This window comes from Geotrypetes seraphini, chromosome 5 (assembly GCF_902459505.1).
Source record: "Geotrypetes seraphini chromosome 5, aGeoSer1.1, whole genome shotgun sequence".
NCBI classification, from domain to species: Eukaryota; Metazoa; Chordata; class Amphibia; order Gymnophiona; family Dermophiidae; genus Geotrypetes; species Geotrypetes seraphini.
Genome location: NC_047088.1, coordinates 181,638,883 through 181,659,092, shown reverse-complemented (window position 1 = coordinate 181,659,092; position 20,210 = coordinate 181,638,883). Strand labels below are relative to the sequence as shown.

Genomic DNA, 20,210 nt, shown 5'->3' with positions numbered 1-20,210 from the left:
AGAGGATTTAAAGTAGAACTACCAAAATCAAAGAGTAAGGATTGAAGTTATGTGATATTGTCAGATGATATTGGTGGTGGCAAATAAATTAAAAGTATGTCAGTTTTTGGTTTAGTTAACAGAGAGAATTGTAAGGACTCAATAGCGGAGTTAGTTGAGGAGTAATCAGTATTTGATAATAAAGGTTCTCGAAAGATTACTGCCAGTCCCCCTCCTCTTTTATTACTACGGTGACGGTAAAGGAATGAGAATCCCTGGGGACAGGCATAGGAGAGATAGGCCTCTTCTCCTTCGGAAAGCCATGTTTCTGTTAGACATAAAATGTCAAGAGATCGCTGAATAATTACATCTCTAATTAAATGGTATTTAGTTTTAATGGAACGAATGTTAATTAAACCTATATTAAAATGTCTGACTGTATGTTCTAAGGATAATGGGAGCTGTGAAGAAGGAATTGAGTGGTTAGGGGAAAGTTTAATATTTAAACGTTCCAGGAAGCGCGGAGGAATTTGGCAAAAATCAGATTTAAGTGGTCTATGTCCCCAGATAACTGGAATAGGTAAAGCATATTTATCCATAGTAGTAGGATAATAAATAGGAGTATAGGATGTAAGTATATTAAATTTAAATGAAATATCAGTAAACAAGAAAAATAATGAATAAAAAAAGACGGTTCTGTTTAAACAAGGCATTGAAATTTTGTACTTACTTAGTGTAAAAATTTCCGTAACGCACTGCAGGATCGCAGAAAGGAGCGCAGTAAGGAGCAAGACCTGCTCCTTAAGCGCGTCCTTTGGTGTGCGCCGCAAAGTGCCAATCCTTAAGTGACATGTACCCTTCTCCTCTAGGGCCAATTCCAGACTCCGTCCCTTTTACTTTGCTGTACTGTATGCCTAGAACAAACTGCTTAACTCAGTATGTCAAGCTCCTTCTCTGGCAGTATTCAAATCCAGACTCAAAGCCTACTTCTTTGAAGCTGCTTTCAATTCCAAACTCCAAACCACCCACTAAGCAACAATATCTGTCTTATCATTTCTCTGCAATTCCTCCATCTAAGCACTGTGTATTGATGCACCTTTTTGTTCAGTTTGTGTGTCTTGACTAGATTGAAAGCTCTTTTGAGCAGGGACTGTCTCTTTTATGTTTTGAGGTACAGCACTGCATATGTCTAGTAGCGCTATAGAAATGATTAATAGTAGTAGTAGTAGTAAGGGAAAGAAAATAAAGCCAGCAAGCGCAATACAACTGAAAGACCAAAGAAAGCTACTAAAGCAATTTCAAAAAAATTAATCTTGAAATAATTTGTATTTTAAAAACATGCCCTTTTAAGCATACATGCCAAAAATCATCTTAACTGGTATCTTGTAAATATGTGCATATCTTACATAGGGCGCATTTGACAGGTGGGCATACACTTGGGCATAGTCTGGTGAGAACATCGGCACGACATGCAGTTATACACATAACAGAATACTATAAGTTCTTCTTCATCCAGAGAGTGGAGGAAATCTGGAACACTCTTCAGGAGGCTGTTATAGGGGAAAACACCCTCCAGGGATTCAAGAAAGGATTAGATGAGTTCCTGTTGAACCAGAACGTACGCAGGTAGGGCTATACTCAAATAGGGCACTGGTCTTTGACCTAAGGGCTGCCGCGTGAGCGGACTGCTGGGCACGATGGACCACTGGTCTGACCCAGCAGCGGCAATTATTATGTTCTTATGCATATAGCTGGCATTTAGGTGTGAGCATATTGTTTAACTATTACTCTAACTCTATGCTGCATATTTTCCCTAAAGGAAAGTATGTACCTACTTTGCTTTATATAATAGGTGCCATATAGGCATCTGGTTATAAAATTGCCCTCTGTGTTCCCAGTGCCAGTGCCTGTAAAATGCTGTTCTACACATGAGTCATTTATAAAAACTCCCCCCCCCTCCACAAGAAAGCTAATTTTGAAACAAGCTGCCTGACTTGTGTAACTGGTATCTGATTACCTTATACCAGTTTTCTAAGGGAAAGCAATGTGCATGATTTCTCTTTGCAATTACCTAATGAAAAGAACACACACTTTCACAACTACTATTTATTATGCACAAATCTCCTGGCTTCTTTTACATACAGGTTCAAGGAGCATGCACGTAAAGCTCACCTCTCCTGAGGCCTTCCCTCTGGAACACCTATGTGTACAAGCTCATGCAATTTTATTAAAGGCTATTTCTGAATGTAAGTGCCACTAACTACAGAAATGCCTTTCAACAGAGCGACTGGGCTGGGGGAGGAAGTTGGAGAAAGAAGGGGAGAGAAAGATGAGGTCAGTACCAGTTTAACTATTAGACCAGGTAAGCACTGGCTCAGGTTGCTGGTAATAAAAGGATGCCAAAAATCCCCAGCCTCTGAAGTCACTACTCGTGCCTCATTTTGTCCAATGGTTAAAAGTATTCTCTTCCCCCCTCTCCTCTCCATTGGTCCAACATCTCTCCCTCCCTCCTCAGCATCTCTTCCAACCCCCGCCTGGCCCAATCGCCGTTATCCTTCCAATGTCCTCACTCACCAAGGATTCAGCCTTGCTCTCTCTCCTTCCCCCCAGTCCTGTAAACTTCATGTGGGTTGTTGGTAGCAGCTGCATGAAAACCGGCTGCCTTTGGCCAGCTTCTGGATCTTCTCTCTGCTGCATCCTGCCTACAGAAATTGCATCAGAGGAAGCAGAACACTGCAGAGGGAAGACCCAGAGGCTGGCTGAAGGCAACCAGTCTTCATGCTGCTGCTACCAGCACCCTTTGTTCCCTATAAGAAGTGGTTTAGTAAAGGGGGGGGGGTGATGGGGGTGGACCGCCCCAGGCGCCATCTCCCTCAGAGCACCGGCAACCCTCCTCCTCCTCTCCACCCTCCCTTCCCACTCTCTCCCCTGTTGTGTGCACACCCCTTCCCTTACCCCGTACCTTTTCAACTTCATTGAGAGCAGCCACAAACGTACTGCTCGTGTCGGCTTCAGCGCTCTCTCCGACGCCACTTCCGGGACTCGCACCTACGAAGTGATGTCAGAGAGCGCTGAATCAACGTGAGCAGTAAGTTGGTGGCTTCTGGCGCCGAAGTTAAAAAGGTACAGTGAATGGACACATGCGTGTAGCGGTGGGGGGGAGGGAAGAGGGCAGGGGAGGGGAAACACCGCCCCGGGCGCTGCTCACCCTCGCTACACCACTGCCTATAAGGACCGACAAGATGTGAGCAAATATTTTTCTGTGTGAGCAGAGGTCCTACACGATATGAGCAACAAACTTTGCATTACATTGCCTTGTGGTAATCGCACATGTGACTATCTACCACACACAGTCCGTTCTTGTTATCTGTGTGTTTGCGACATGCAAATTTGCATATCTATGGTTGCATCAATTGCAACCAAATTACCCATGTTCACATATTTGCGAACCGGCACTTCAAAAAAACCCAAAACCCCAGCTTTTTTTGCTTTTACTTTTTTCACCTTGCGGGCAGGTTTTGCTTCCAAGCACCTGGAGAATGAACTACAGGTACTTTAGACTCAATATGGCTATTCTTATGCTCTTATACAGCTTTACTGCCATGTTGACTATCTTTCCTAGTACAATCATCTCAAGAGATAATTTTCAAAAATGTTTTCATGAGTAAAACTGCTTTTACCTGCTTAAAATAAAAAAATCAAATAATACACAAATTGAACCTACTTCACTGAAAATTATGAGAAAAATGTTAAATATAAACAATAGGTTGGAAGAAAAGCCTCAAAACTTTAAAGAGCATCTTTAACATTTCTACATCAGCAAATTACAATCACAGACATGAAAAACTTTGTGTTTGATCAATGTCTAATTAGCCACCTACTTGCCTTCTTCAATCAGACACTGTTATAAAATTACCCTTATTGCAGGGATCTCAAAGTCCCTCCTTGAGAGCCGCAATCCAGTCGGGTTTTCAGGATTTCCCCAATGAATATGCATTGAAAACAGTGCATGCAATAGATCTCATGCATATTCATTGGGGAAATCCTGAAAACCCGACAGGATTGCGGCCCTCAACGAGGGACTTTGAGATCCCTGCCTTATTGTGTCTGTGTAGTGATCTATAGCAGTGGTTCCCAACCCTGGCCTGGAGGACTACCAGGCCAGTCGGGTTTTCAGGATAGCCCTAATGAATATACATGGAGCAGATTTGCATTCCAGGCACCTCCATTATATGCAGATCTCTCATATGCATATTCATTAGGGCTATGCTGAAAACCCGATTGGCCTGGTGGTCCTCCAGGACAGGGTTGGGAACCACTGATCTATAGCATTTCAAATTAGGGGGGTGGGGAACAAGAATGGGGTATAGATAAGCTAATAAAAAGGGGAAGATGGGTTTAGGAATTTTGCATGACATATCTGCAAAACAAATTATGGCAAAGAATGGGAAATTTTAGGATAATATGAAGAACAAGAAAAAACAAGGAAAAATTCCTAGGAGAAGTTTGTGGTCAAATTCATAAGGGGAGGGTGGTTTGTAGATAGACAAATAGAAAGAGTTTCTGGAAGTTGGTGTCAACTAGAAGAGATGGAGGTACTAGAGGTCTGCACAGGAACAGGGATCGCGGGGGTCCCGCGGGAATCCCCCTAACCCACAGGACCCCCCCTCTGGCCCACGGGATTCCCACAGGGACCCCCCTCTAGCCAACGTTACTCCTACGAGGATGGAAGGCTATGGATGCAGGGTTCGTTCATATAATATAATGGACACATCAGCCTTACTAAAAGAGGGGGGTTTATAAGTTAATTACCTGAACAGAAAACAAAAAAAGGGTTCCACCAAAGAGATTCCACAAGGAAAACAGCAGCGCAACCACAAAAGAAACTGTGGAATTGATGATCCTGTCAGAAGTAATTGCTGTTTTTTATGGGGACGGGCGGGGATGGAGGTAATTCCTTATGGGGATGGGTGGGGACGGAGAGGATCCTGATGGGGACGGAGAGGATCCTGGCGGGGATGGGCGAGAATGGGTGGGATTTCTGTCCCCGCGCAACTCTCTAGGAGGAACCCGCTCCAGCATTAAAATAAACGTTGACCCAGCTTGGACCTCGAAGCACAGTAGGGATTACATGGCTGGACAGGTAAAATGGGTCAGAGGTGGCAGGATGTCATGAGATAACAACAAGCTAAGTAGATAACTGCAGATGATTAAGCCAAACAGCTGACGGTCTTTTAGAAATTTTCATGGTGATATTAGAATGGTTTGGAAAAGAATAATATTTGGATGCTGAAATGATAATGTTAAAATTGAAAATAACAGCAGCAACAAAACTGTGGCCATAATGATCCACTGTTAAAGAGCATTCATGTTGTATTTTGAATTTTGTTGCACAGCGTGGGTTAAGACAGACATGTTTATTCTGCCCAGTGAAACATAATCAATGTGCTTTTTAAATGGTTCTCTCTAGTCTCACTGCAACGTGATAATCCCACTTACTAATTTGAGAAGAGAGGTCAAGCAACTTAAAGGTAATTAATCCGAACAGTCTACCTATGCGTCGGACCGCTGTGCTCTGGTGCACTTTTGGCTGTTCCGGTTCCTCTGCCCCCTCTGACATCAATTCCTGTTCTGGGATAGAATACGCAAAAGAGCACAGCGGTCTGATGCATATGTAGATAGGTAAGCAGAGCGGCCTTGCACATGAGCAAACGTTTGGAAACATACTTCAACTCTGTTACAGAGCCCAAATATCCTTGGCTGATATCCCTTTTGGGATGGACAAGAAACACCGGGGAATAAAAGGCACAATTTTTACTAATTCCTCCAGTGACACACTGTATAAAACAAGCAGTTTTCTAAAATGCAGACATCCTGAGGAGCAGGTATAAATCCCAATGCTGATCTTTTTGGACAAGAAATGTGCATTCCCCTTCTGGAACAGAGAATTCACATTCATTTATTCGCCCTACCCTCATCCTGCCCCAAACACACTCAGACCATGCTCCCCTTGCATATACAGTTTTGAGTTTTAGATGTGTATAGCCACCTTTTATAAAATCAGGATTTAGACATGTATACAATACATATGTCTAAATGACAGGTTCATAAAAGTGACAGGTTAAAAATGCTGGGGCTGTTCTCCCTGGAGAAAAGGAGACTTAGAGGGGACATGATAGAAACCTTCAAAATCCTAAAGGGCATAGAGAAAGTGAATAGGGACAGATTCTTCAAACTGAGGGGAGCCACAAACACTAGGGGCCACTCGGAGAAATTGAAGGGGGATAGGTTTAGAACAAATGCTAGGAAGTTCTTTTTTACCCAGAGGGTGGTGGACACATGGAACGCGCTTCCGGAGGATGTGATAGGCCAGAAATCTGTACAGAGGTTCAAGGAGGGTTTGGATAGGTTCCTGAAGGAAAAGGGGATAGAGGGGTACAGATAGAACTTGAGGTAGGTTAAAGAAATGGTCAGAAACCACTTCACAGGTCGCGGACCTGATGGGCCGCCGCGGGAGCGGACCGCTGGGCAGGATGGACCTCTGGTCTGACCCAGTGGAGGCAACTTCTTATGTTCTTATGTTCTTATGGTCACAAGGATGAAGCAGGAAACTACAGGCCGGTGAGCCTCACTTCAGTTGTTGGAAAAATAATGGAAGTGTTGCTGAAAGAAAGGATAGTATATTTTCTTGAATCTAATGGGTTACAGGATCCGAGGCAACATGGCTTTACAAAAGGTAAATCGTGCCAAACGAACCTGATTGAATTTTTTGATTGGGTGACCAGAGAGCTGGATCGAGGACATATGCTAGATGTAATTTACTTGGATTTCAGCAAAGCCTTTGATACAGTTCCTCATAGGAGGCTGTTGAACAAACTTGAAGGGCTGAAGTTAGGACCCAAAGTGGTGAACTGGGTCAGAAACTGGCTGTCGGACAGACGCCAGAGGGTGGTGGTTAATGGAAGTCGCTCGAAGGAAGGAAAGGTGACTAGTGGAGTCCCTCAGGGTTCGGTGCTGGGGCCAATCCTGTTCAATATGTATGTAAGTGACATTGCTGAAGGGTTAGAAGGAAAAGTGTGCCTTTTTGCAGATGATACCAAGATTTGTAACAGAGTAGACACCGTAGAGGGAGTGGAAAATATGAAAAAGGATCTGCAAAAGTTAGAGGAATGGTCTAATGCCTGGCAACTAAAATTCAATGCAAAGAAATGCAGAGTAATGCATTTGGGGATTAATAATAGGAAGGAACCGTATATGCTGGGAGGAGAGAAGCTGATATGCACGGACGGGGAGAGGGACCTTGGGGTGATAGTGTCCGAAGATCTAAAGGCGAAAAAACAGTGTGACAAGGCAGTGGCTGCTGCCAGAAGGATTCTGGGCTGTATAAAGAGAGGCGTAGTCAGTAGAAGGAAGAAGGTGTTGATGCCCCTGTACAGGTCATTGGTGAGGCCCCACTTGGAGTATTGTGTTCAGTTTTGGAGACCGTATCTGGCGAAAGACGTAAGAAGACTTGAGGCGGTCCAGAGGAGGGCGACGAAAATGATAGGAGGCTTGCGCCAGAAGACGTATGAGGAGAGACTGGAAGCCCTGAATATGTATACCCTAGAGGAAAGGAGAGACAGGGGAGATATGATTCAGACGTTCAAATACTTAAAGGGTATTAACGTAGAACAAAATCTTTTCCAGAGAAAGGAAAATGGTAAAACCAGAGGACATAATTTGAGGTTGAGGGGTGGTAGATTCAGGGGCAATGTTAGGAAATTCTACTTTACGGAGAGGGTGGTGGATGCCTGGAATGCGCTCCCGAGAGAGGTGGTGGAGAGTAAAACTGTGACTGAGTTCAAAGAAGCGTGGGATGAACACAGAAGATTTAGAATCAGAAAATAATATTAAAGATTGAACTAGGCCAGTTACTGGGCAGACTTGTACGGTCTGTGTCTGTGCATGGCCGTTTGGAGGAGGATGGGCAGGGGAGGGCTTCAATGGCTGGGAGGGTGTAGATGGGCTGGAGTAAGTCTTAACAGAGATTTCGGCAGTTGGAACCCAAGCACAGTACCGGGAAAAGCTTTGGATTCTCGCCCAGAAATAGCTAAGAAGAAAAAAAAAAAAATTTAAATTGAATCAGGTTGGGCAGACTGGATGGACCATTCGGGTCTTTATCTGCCGTCATCTACTATGTTACTATGTTAGGTTATGCATTCACCACATTGAATGCTGGCAATTTTTTTGGGGTTTTTTTTTAAAGCATGAACCACCTGGATAAACATTTCAAGTCAGATTTCTACTTGTACCTGGAACATAGTAGAATGGCCCCTGCCAACCTTATATTAAAAATACTGGGCAGCTGGAATGAACTGTATACACCTCTCTTACACACATTATATATATCTGGCTGTAAACACCATTGATCTCTTGTAACTGTTCATATTGTATCATCCTATAACTTAGTATAACATCCTGTATCTTATTGTAAACATCCTGTAACTGTTCTCTTGTTAATATCTTGTACCTTATTGTAACACCCCAGTACCTGCTCACTTTGTATTATCCTGTATCCTATTGTTAACACTGTACTCTCTCTAGACATGACTTTCACTGTAAACCGCTTCGAACTTAGGGTATAGCGGTATATAAGAAATAAAATTATTATTATTATTAAGTCAGATATTGATGTGTCCACATCCTGCTTAACCCTGGAAGTATAAGGAGCTGGAGAAATCAGATAATGCAATGCTCTCTTGGTTTCAGGATAGTTAGAAGACCTGCCTTTTAATTACCCCATACTTAATTTATGTGGAAAGCAATTCTAAAAAGTTAACAGCACTTTTGTGGAGCAATTTTACCAACCAATTTTGTGGATGAGACAGCATTTCCTGCACAGAAATAGGGCATTATAAAATTGCCCTGCTATACACAGGTAGAAAGATGCACCAACAACGTCTTGAAATATAGTTCCTGAAGCAGGAACATAAGAATAGTCTTACTGGGTCAGACCAATGGTCCATCAAGCCCAGTAGCCCCTTCTCACGGTGGCCAATCCAGGTCACTAGTATCTGGCCAAAACCCAAGGTGTAGCAATAGTCCATGCTACTGATACAGGGCAAGCAGTGGCTTCCCCCCTTGTCTTTTTCAATAACAGACTATGGACTTTTCTTCCAGGAGCTTGTCCAAACCTTTCTTAAAACCAGCTATACTATCCGCTCTTCCCACATCCTCTGGCAACGTGTTACAAAGCTTAACTATTCTCTGATTGAAAAAAAAAATAATTCCTCCTATTGATTTTAAAAGTATTTCCCTGTAACTTCATCGAGTATCCCCTAGTCTTTGTAATTGTTGACAGAGTGAAAAATCGATCCACTTGTACCCATTCTACTCCACTCAGGATTTTGTAGACTTCAATCATATCTCCCCTCAGCCGTCTCTTTGCCAAGCTGAAGGGCCCTAACCTTTTTGGTCTTTCCTGATCCGAGAAGAGTTTGGGCAGTTGGGACTTGCACATGTAGTTATAAAATACACACAAATACCCATAAAGGGCTAAATCCTTTATATAGTGCCCAAAAAAGTGCTGTTCTGTAAGCCGGACTTGAAGTTAGGAGTGGTTTATAAAATAGGGCTTACACCTGGGAACTGCAACTAAATTTAGGTGTAGCCATTTGCATCAAGGAAAATGTGATGGAAATGCCTGTGCCTGAATTTAGGTGTAGATGCCTGCATTCTGTAACGTGTAACTGAAAGTAACATCTCTGATTTGCCCATGACCTACCTATTTCCATGTCCCCTTTTTTGACTCGCACCTAAATTTATGCGTGTAACTTGTAACTGATTTTAATCACTACTACTACTATTAATCATTTCTATAGCGCTACTAGACATACGCAGCACTGTTCATCAAAATACAGAAAAGAGAGTCCCTGCTCAAAAGAGCTTACAATCTAGTGAAGACAGATAAATTGGACAAAAAGGTTTCATCAATACACAGTGCTCAGGTGGGGGGGGGGAGGGGGGGAATTACAGAAGGAATGATAAGACAGATACTGGTGCTTTGTGAGTGGTTTGGAGTTTGGAATTGAAAGCAGCTTCAAAGGGGGCTTTGAGTCATAGAAAAATAGAAAATGATGGCAGAAAAAGGCCATAGCCCATCAAGTCTGCCCACTCTAGTGACCCACCCCCCTGGCTTTACACCCTTAGAGATCCCACGTGAATATCCCATTTTCTTTTAAAATCTGACACGCTGTTTGCCTCGATCGCCTGCAGTGGGAGTTCGTTCCAGTGATTGACCACTCTTTCGGTGAAGAAATACTTTCTGGAATCACCATGAAATTTACCTCCCCTGATTTTCAGCGGATGCCCTCTGGTGAACGAGGGGCCTATAAGACAGAAAATATAATCTTCCACCTCGACACGACCCGTGATATATTTAAACGTCTCAATCATGTCTCCTCTCTCTCTTCGTTCCTCAAGTGAGTACAGCTGCAATTTATTTAGCCTTTTTTCATAAGGGAGATCCTTGAGACCCGAGACCATCCTGGTGGCCATTCGCTGAACCGACTCAATTCTCAGCACATCTTTCTGGTAATGTGGTCTCCAGAATTGAACATAATACTCCAAATGAGGTTTCACCATGGATCTGTACAACGGCATTATGATTTCTGGCCTCCTGCTGACAAAACCTCTACGTATACAACCCATCATTTGCCTTGCCTTGGAGGAAGCCTTTTCCACTTGATTGGCAGTTTCCATGTCATCACTAATGATTACTAAATCGCATTCTGCCGTGGTCCTAGCTAGGGTCTCACCATTTAGTGAGTAAGTTCTGCACGGATTTCTTTTACCCAGGTGCATTACTTTACATTTTTTAGTCTGGATTTGAATACTGCCAGAGAAGGGGCTTGATGTACTTACGCTCCAATAATTACTTAAGCCAATTAATTAGTTTGTTATTCAATTAAATTACACGCACAATTTGGGTACATAACCAAAATTTCACACAGAAATTTTAGCACTTTTTATAGAATTTGGAGGAAAATGTGCTGGAACATCTGTGTGAGCCTCAGAGCCAGTCATACGTCAAGGGCGGGGTGAGGGGGTGATCCACCAAAGGTACACGGAGCTCAAGAGTGCTGGAGCAGCTGCAGGTCTATGGTTCGCCAGCCCCCATGACATCAAATTCTTGTTCTGGGGCAGGGGACCAGCACAACTGACAGCCGCATGCAGGTGACCTGCAGCCCCATGACCAATCCATGCACCTTCCCACTGCCTGGAGGAGGGGAATATTCCAGCCAGAGGAAGGGGTGTTCTGCCTCAGGTTCCCACCCCACCAGGTACGCAACTGCTCAGAGCAAACGTAACTTTTGTGCAAGAGCTTTCTGGAGAGGAAGGCAATGCTATAATGGCACTTATGTTCATACTTCCCTTTATAAAATAAAAGTAATGAATATCGTATCTGCCACACAGATTAGACAGCCTGATAAAAATGACCCTCTTAAAGAGTGATTCTATTATATAAGCTTAACCCAAGCATGGACATTTTGGAATTTCTCCTAGTTAAGTTTATTGGTTTGTATTCAAGGGTGGCCACATCAAATCCTTCCATGAGCAAACCTAGTAGGTAACAGCATGTGAGGAGTATACATATGTAGAAGAATGAGGTGTCTGCAGGGGAGAACTATTCTAAAGAATCAGCAAGGGGAAATGGGGCAGTATCCCTCCTAACCCACCCAGTTCTCTCAGTCTCCCTCTACCCTCTTATTTCTCCTGTTTCCATCAGTCCTCTAATTTCCTTCTACATCCACCCTTAAGTCTATCAATCTCCCCTCATGCCACTTCCCCATCTATCCCATCCCACAAGCTTTTCAGGTTACCTGTGCCTACTCCCTCAGTTTTCTCTGGTTCCTTCCACCACTCCTCTCACCACATATCTCAGGATCCCTACAACCTCCCTACCTTAAGGGAGCACCTACCACTTGTGGCTGATGCCTCAAATTAGATCCACATGAGTTCCTGTCAAACTGACCCCACACCGTAATTACTACTCACTAATTATCCTGTTGCCACCCCAATCTCATCCTTGAAGAACAAGTCAATCATCACTACTGCCAAATAGCAACATGTCCTAATTCGGTCCGCATATGGTGGGATACAGACTCCCTGTATGACACATGGTAGCTTTGTTTGTTGGACTCTGTTCTCAGTTGGTGACTTCATCTCCCATGATGCTGCCACACACTGTGAAGAGATTTTGTGTTCCAGCTTCTGCCTGTGATGTGGCCCAGCATCTGCTTTCCTAGTGCATGCTGACATTACCCTTGCACCATCTGGGCAATCAGATGGACTACCAAGGAGAGACATTTCAAAATATACTTCAAAAACATTTAAAAACTCCCACCAACCTCAGAGGTACAATAAGCAGCTAGAAATTTTTTAAAAGTACAATGGATTTTACAATCAAACAATGAAGACCAATACAGAATGATTTTTAAGAAATACTTACACTTCAGACACAGAAATTAATTCAGTTTTAATGTATCCAGTTGATTTGGGGTCATCCACGTCCATCTGTTCTGCCACTAAAAACAATATATAGTTTTGCTCAGTCACTGCTATATAATGTAACATAATCTCATTGTCTGTACCTCCCCCCTCTATTAAATCCACACCCCTTCTTGTCAACCAGTCTACTTCCGACACATTTTCATATTACAAGTTAACTGTTAAAAATCAACCAGTCATTAAAAAAATCCTTTCCATTATAAATAACTGAATTTACTGACTGGGAAACAGACACAAGTAAAACACCTGGTTTCCAAATGGATCCCGCAGTCGGAGGGAGGTAAAATCCCTCAGAGACTCAGTGGTAGAACTTCATGCCTCAGGACTTCTGAATTACAACCCAGTGCTCCAACACTTACTTAATACCTAGTAATACATACAAAAAGTAATTCACCTAAAAGTATGAACAATATTCAACTCCCTTACCTTCTTTTGGCCTGGAGTAGTACTTCCCAAAGGCATTGTCTTTGGGAATATCTGGGTATAAGTATTTCAAAGGATTTTCAGGAATATTCTCAGCCGCCATCACTTTATAATTACGAATAATATCAGGGAATGATACTGCCGAGAGCTCTTTCTTCGTATAAGGTTCAACTGCATGGAAAAAGGGCTCTGCAATACGAAAGACAGATGTCATCCAAAAACTGCAACCAATGCTGTCTGCCAAACTGGCATTTAAAAGGTAGTCCTGCAAAATGTGCTATTGTTTGTATTTGCCGTAATGTGCTCTCAATAATGCATAGAAGAACATAAGAGTTGCCATATTGGAACAGACCGAAGGTACATCAAGCCCAGTACCCTGTTTCCAACAGTGGCCAACCCAGGTCTCATCCCAAAGAGTAAAACAGATTTTATGCTGATTATCCTAGGAATAAGCAGTGGATTTTCTCAATTCCATCTTTTTAAATTCAATGATTTTTTTTTATTGATGTCATACAGATGAATAGTCACTACTTCAGTACAACAATGGTTAAGAACCTCTTTAAATGTGACACACAACTAGAAAATTATAGGTTCCACATGCAATTGACTTCGATTTTTTTAAAGGGAAAGACCTCAGAAGCCTGCACCATACACAGAATAATCAATTCCAGCAATGGTATCTTCAGCAGGACAGGTTCTCTATCATAGGTCGTAAAACCCTCTCACATAACCGATTACCACAAAATATTTAATGGTGTATTAAACACCTCCACAATGCAATCGGTGAAAATTGAAAATATAATGCACTTATCTGTTTTAACGATAAGAGCCCGACGGGACCCGTTTCGCCAGATTATTGGCTTCGTCGGGGGATTTTTTAACAGTGCATTCAGTATGAAAAACACTTCAAAAAATGAATATGATGAATATGACAATAAGCAGTACAATACGACACATAACATGCAATATATTATAAGAAATAAACCCATCTCCTCCCCTCCCAAGCAAATCTACACATTCCATTCCCCATCTAGTCAGCAATAGGCAAGAGGATATTAACATAATAATGTCCACAGATTAGCCTACTAATCAAAATACATATATAACATAGATGCTGAGGAAGAAAAATAAAAGCCAAAACATTATACAGGTCCAAGAAGGGAAGGGGCAAATTGAGCCAATAGGGTTGCACTGTGCCAAGTTCATCTTAATAATGGCTTATGGACTTTTCTTTTAGGAAATGATCCAACCCTTTTTTTAAACCCTGCTAAGCTAACTGCTTTCACCACATTCTCTGGCAACGAATTCCAAAGTTTAATTACACATTGAGTGAAGAAATATTTTCTACAGTTTTGTTTTAAATTTACAACTCAGTAGCTTCATTTCATGACCCCTAATTCTAGTAATTCTGGAAAGATTCAAATCCACCTGTTTCACTCTACTCAGAATTTTGTAGACCTCTCATATCTCCCTTGATTTGTCTCTTCTCCATGCTGAAGAGTCCTAGCCACTTTAGCCCTTCCTCATAGGGAAGTTGTCCCATCCTTTTTATCATTTTTGTCACTGTTTTCTATACCTTCTCTAATTCTGCCATAGTTATTTTGAGATGCAGCAACCAGCATTGCACACAGTATCTGAGGTGTGGTGCACCATGAAGTGATATAAGGGCATTATAATATTCTCATCTTTGTTTTCCATTTCTGTCCTGATAATCCCTAACATTCTATTTGCTTTCTTAGCTGCTGCTGCCACCACCACACATTGAGCTGAGGGCTTCAATGTATCCTCAACAATGACACCTAGATCCTTTTTCAGGGCAGTGACTCCTAAAATTGAACTTAGCATCACGTAGCTATAGTTTGGGTTCCTCTTTCCCAAATACATCACTTGGCAGATGACATTTAATGTGAGCAAGTGCAAGTTTGATGCTCAGTTTCCCAGTGTCTTCTTGTAATTCATCACAAGCCTCTTGTGATTTAACAACTTTGTGTCATCAGTAAATTTAATAATCTCACTAGCTATTCCCATCTCTAGATCACTGATAAATATGTTAATAAACAGCGGTCCCAGCACAGACCCCTGGGGAACTCCACTATTTACCCTTCTTGAGAATATTGACCATTTAACCCTACTCTCTGTGTTAGCCGGCCAGTGCTGAATATTGACTTAGCCATTTAAGTTTATAGCAGCCAGTGCTGGTCACTGTAAATGGCCCAGCATTGAATATTCAGGCTCAAAGTCAACCGCAGAAGTCAGCCCAGATAACTCCCAAGGTCTGAATATCAGCCCCATAATCTATTTATCCTGTTTGGTTGCCTTGAATAGACTGTAAATTCTTTTGAACAGGGACTTTTACAAAAATCTGCAGTACTGCACATATCTAGTAGCACTATAAAGAAAAGTTATAGTATTAGTAATTTTAACCTGGGCATTTTCATCATTGTCCATTCTGACTAACCTTCCATGAGAAATCTGCAATGTTTACACTTGCAAAGATTTTGATACACCTAATATATTTCCTCCACCCTGTCATTTCTATAACAGGTGTGTCTAGGCAAGCTGCAACTAAACATAACATAACATAAAAACTTGCGTCTATACTGCATAACTGTAAGGAGCCATGCGGTTTACAAAAGAATAAGACAATCAAGTCTACATTTTCTTACCATTCTGAGATCTTTCCACCCAGGTAAATGTGATGGCACCTTCTTTGCTACTCTCGCTGAACCTCAGTAAGAACGTGCCCGGCGCCTTGTCCTTTAGCAGGGCACGCTCATGCTCCTTGCTAATAAAGCCCACGATACACCTGCAAAACCAAAAGAAAACTCAAAATTTATATCCACAGAGCAAACAACCAAACTATTTCCAGCCAGAAATACTGAGCATGTGAATGGGTTCACTGAGATCCGATATCAGGCCATGAGGAGAAAGTCACAATCCTCTCTAATAAAACCCTAAGTGCACATGCACACTTAGGAGGCTGTGTTCCCTACTACAGTGGTGTCTGCTTCCGTGGCCATATTCGATTTGCGGCACGTGGGGCAACTTGCGACGGCTTGCGGTGCGTGGACAGATTTGAGCGGCGGTGGCAGTTTGACTCCTGCTCTGCCGGGACGCCTCTTCTCACCCCCGGACCAGCAAACGCAGAACCGCGGGGCATTTGTTAGGCTGGCCCACTTCAATAATGCGAGGTGGGCCGGCCTAGCAAAAGCCCCGAGGCTGCCTGGGCTACCGGATGCTGGACAGGGGGAGCAGGGAAAGGAGAAGGCCTGCTGCTGGACAGGGGAAGCAGGGAAGAGGTGCTGCTGGACAGGGGGGAGGTAAAAGGAAGGGAGAAGGCCTACTGCTGGACAGGGGGAGCAGGCAAGGGGTGGTGGTGGACTGCCGAGGAAAGAGAGAGACAGAAAGAAAGAAAGACAGACAGACAGAAAGCGGCCGAGAGAGAGAGAGAAAGAAAGAAAGACACAAAGCGGCCAAGGAGAGAGACAGAAAGAAAGAAAGACACACACAAACATCTATTCTAGCATCCGTTAATGTAACGGGCTTAAAGACTAGTGGTTTAATAAAAAGCAACAGAAGCCCAAGACATTGAAAACTGTAAAAGGTATCTAAGTCTTCACAGATTGGTTTATTTAAACTAAAACATGGTAGTATAAAGATCTGAAGAAGGGTTACCTTCGAAAGCTCATCATAAAATGCATTGAGCTAGTCCAATAAAAAAAGGTATCATCTTATTTCCTTTGCTTTTTGTTTTATTTCTTTATACTACCTTGGAAAGTGGACTAACACCACACCAATTTACTAAAACATAAGAAAAGAAAGACTACAAAAAAGTCAGATGAGGAAGAGAATGGCATGCTATAAGAGGGCTAGAGCTCAGGCCTGAAAGTTAGGCCCTGTTTACTGCAGTCAAACATTCACAGCTCATAAAAATATCAATTTCTTCAGCAAAGATATCAAATTTCAATCCCAGTCTTGATTTGCAGAAGTGGGTCAAAGAATAACCTGCACATCTCTTGCTTTCTTAATGTACTTTTTTGTGCAGGAGTTTCAGACCCTCAGCTCATCAGGTCATTGCCTTAACTAGATGTGCAGCTAACAAGTTCACTGTCACCCCAAGGAAAAAGTATCTGGGACATGGGCAAGTCAGGGCAGAGATTAATCTGGTATTGGTAAAGCAATTGATCCTTTTTTATTTTCTGTTCACCTGTTCCTCAGTTTTACAGAAACATGAGCAACTAGCCCAGTATGCCTTCTTATTCTATTACAGTGGTCTCAAACTCAACCCTTTGCAGGGCCACATTTTGGATTTGTAGGTACTTGGAGGGCCTCAGAAAAAATAATTAATGTCTTATGAAAGAAATGACAATTTTGCATGAGGTAAAACTTTTTATAGTTTATAGATTTTCCCTTGTGGCTAAGTCTTAATGATAATATTGTAATTTATAGCTAAAGAGACATATGATCAAGAAACTATTTTACTTTTGTGATTATGATAAAACATACTGAGGGCCTCAAAATAGTACCTGGCGGGCCGCATGTGGCCCCCAGGCCGCGAATTTCAGACCACTGTTCTATTATCTCTGCTATTAACGACAGCGCTGACTGTGAAATTTCTCCTTGTATTCCATTATCTTGAACACAAGAGTAAACAAGATTCTCACTTTGAGCACCCTCCTTTCCCATGTCAAATCTCGAAGATCTGCAATGATTGAATATCTGGCATCAGCATCATGACTGTTGCCCAAACATGAAGCTTCCAAGGTCCCTTGAGTAGCTGGCAGACAGTATGTGAGCACCTGCGTTTCCATGAGGTACAGTAGAGTGTAGCTTATCTGACCTTCGTTTAATTGACATTATGGATTACCTGACATACCTAGGTGACATCACAGCATAATTAATGAGATGCATTCAGGTTTCTTTTTTTCCTGTCGTGTTTAGTTTCCTGTCGTGTTTAGGCAGCTGTACTAGAAAAGACTCTTGGGCACATTAAGCTTGTAAACTTGCTACTGCTTCCTTTTTTGAAACATGCATTCTATATGCCTCTCTTTCATCCCTCATCCACTTTTTCTGTATTATCCAACTTTAGATTGTCCAACCGTCAGTCCCATTTACATCGGATAACCAAGACTTTACTGTACTTGTAATCTGCCAGACAAACCCAGCTGCTTGTTCAATCTGGATCTGCCTTGCTGTTGTGAATTTATTCTCCCGTTCTTGCTTGCTCGCTACACACTCACTTCTCACACATGGACTTTGGCGGCACTGAATTGTGCTGTGTGTCAGTTGCCTTCGACTCAGCCGTGACAGGACAACGGGACCAGAGTCCAACAGAAAAAGAGCACTGGCCAACCTGTTCAAATCCCTGATCTTCCACCTTCCTTTTGAATGAAATACATCTGAATTGTGACACTGAAAGCTAATAGCATGGTATCTGTGTTACGTACCCATCATTCCAGAGAGAGAGGAGGTGCTTCTTAATGAGCTCAAGAATCCCTTCAATCCACAGCCAGAAGGAAAAATTTTTGTCATGTATATTTTCCTGAAATTGCAATACACACCAAATAATTTCCAACTAAACAAATTCCTTTTAAAGGCCACATCTCTAAAACGACACCTATTTTTAGGTGCCAAGAACATGCCTTTTCAGAGCCTATTCAAGAAAGAAAGGTAGGTATCTATTTTTCTTTATAGAATACTACAGTAACAAGTTAAATACATGTACACTTATATCAGCCATAGAGCTGGTGTAAATCATAATATTATGAGTGCATTATCTTATTATCATCATAGTATTATGAGTGTATATATATAGGTTGAATATACTATTGCATAAATATGCAAGATGAATGTATATACAGGGTGAATACAGTATTCCCTAGTGTATATATAGGGAAAGATAGTGCATATAAACAGTATACTAAACTGTCAGTGCTAACCATCTATGGTATTACCATGTATTGTAACACCATTACAGAAGCTCATGTAAACCACTCTGAACTGACTCCCCGGTCATTAGTAGCGGTATAGAAGCTTTCAATAAACAATAGTATTCTATAATTTTCATGTATAAGTATGTGCCCTGCTCACCTTTCTCCTAAACTTCACCCATATGAATGCCCACCTACAAAGTACATGCCATTAAAAACTGGTTCCTACTTAAGAGAATAGAGCTTTGTCAGAATATTATATTTTATGTATATATGTGTTAACACATGTAAGTAACTGAAATAACAGCATTTATGCTCATTTAACATCTAAATCTAAGCGGCTCTTATAGAATTACCCCTAAATGTCCTTATAGCAAACAGTTACTGAATCTCAAACTTGACTTTGAGAAAAGGAAGTAAATAAACTGAATAGAACAGGGGCAGGCAACCCAGTCCTCAAGGGCTACAAATCAGTTGGGTTTTCACGATTTCCACCATGAATATACAGTACATGATTGATTTAATATACTGTTTCCATTATTATGCAAATAAATTTCATGTATATTTATTGTGGAAAACTTGACTGGGTTGTGGTTCTAGAGGACCATGGTATAGGGTTACCATATTTAACGACGGACAAACCCAGATGCATGGCCCCATCCCATTCCGCCCCTAGCCCTGCCCCGCCCCCCAAGAAGCCCTGTCTTTTTTCCCCCTGATCTGCAGGCTACATTTGAAGGTTCACTAGCATGTGCGGATGCGTGTGACATCATCCGCGCATGCTTGTTGATGGCCCTCCAGACGTGGCCATAGCTCGGGGCTTTTCAAAACCCAAACTGCTGGGTTTTAGAAAGCCCATTTGAGAACCCAGACAGTCCTCTAAAAATAACATATGTCAAGGTTTGCCCACCTCAGGTTAGACTTTATGCACATGCAAACACACAGCATAAAAGACACACGTGGAGAGACAGCCATCAGACAAACCAATTCATAACATCCCCGAGTGCTAGCTACAATGCATCGATGTAAACTTGCTTTCATGTAAGCTCTAATACTGAAAGTATTGTAATGCTCTGAGGATTTAGACATTCTCTGTGCAGCAAATGGTAAAAGACTCCCCACTTAGGGGCTTTCTATCAGTCTTCCAAGGAGGGGCTTTGTGTACTTGGGCCAAGTTTCAAAATGGGGGAAAATCCAAATCTCTGTATTTTTCCAGGTTAACGAGTCAGTGGGTGGGAGCCTCATAGATCTAATGACAGTGGTTCTTGGGCAGAGGTAGCTAAGGGTCGCATTGGTAATATTTATAGTATATATGAGAACTTTAAAAAT

General features: G+C 42.1%; 1 protein-coding gene across 4 annotated transcripts in view; it reads right to left on the bottom strand.

Annotated features, from left to right (window-relative positions):
• The window catches only part of STAT1 (signal transducer and activator of transcription 1), a 140,824-nt gene that overhangs the window by 31,463 nt on the left and 89,151 nt on the right, over positions 1-20,210 (bottom strand). For all 4 annotated transcript variants that reach the window (XM_033944995.1, XM_033944996.1, XM_033944997.1 and 1 more), the window contains 4 exons: positions 18,399-18,493; positions 15,618-15,757; positions 12,955-13,140; positions 12,470-12,545 (listed from right to left, as the gene is read on the bottom strand). In XM_033944995.1, the coding sequence (XP_033800886.1) occupies positions 12,470-12,545; positions 12,955-13,140; positions 15,618-15,757; positions 18,399-18,493 (497 nt within the window). The remainder of the gene's footprint in view (positions 1-12,469; positions 12,546-12,954; positions 13,141-15,617; positions 15,758-18,398; positions 18,494-20,210) is intronic.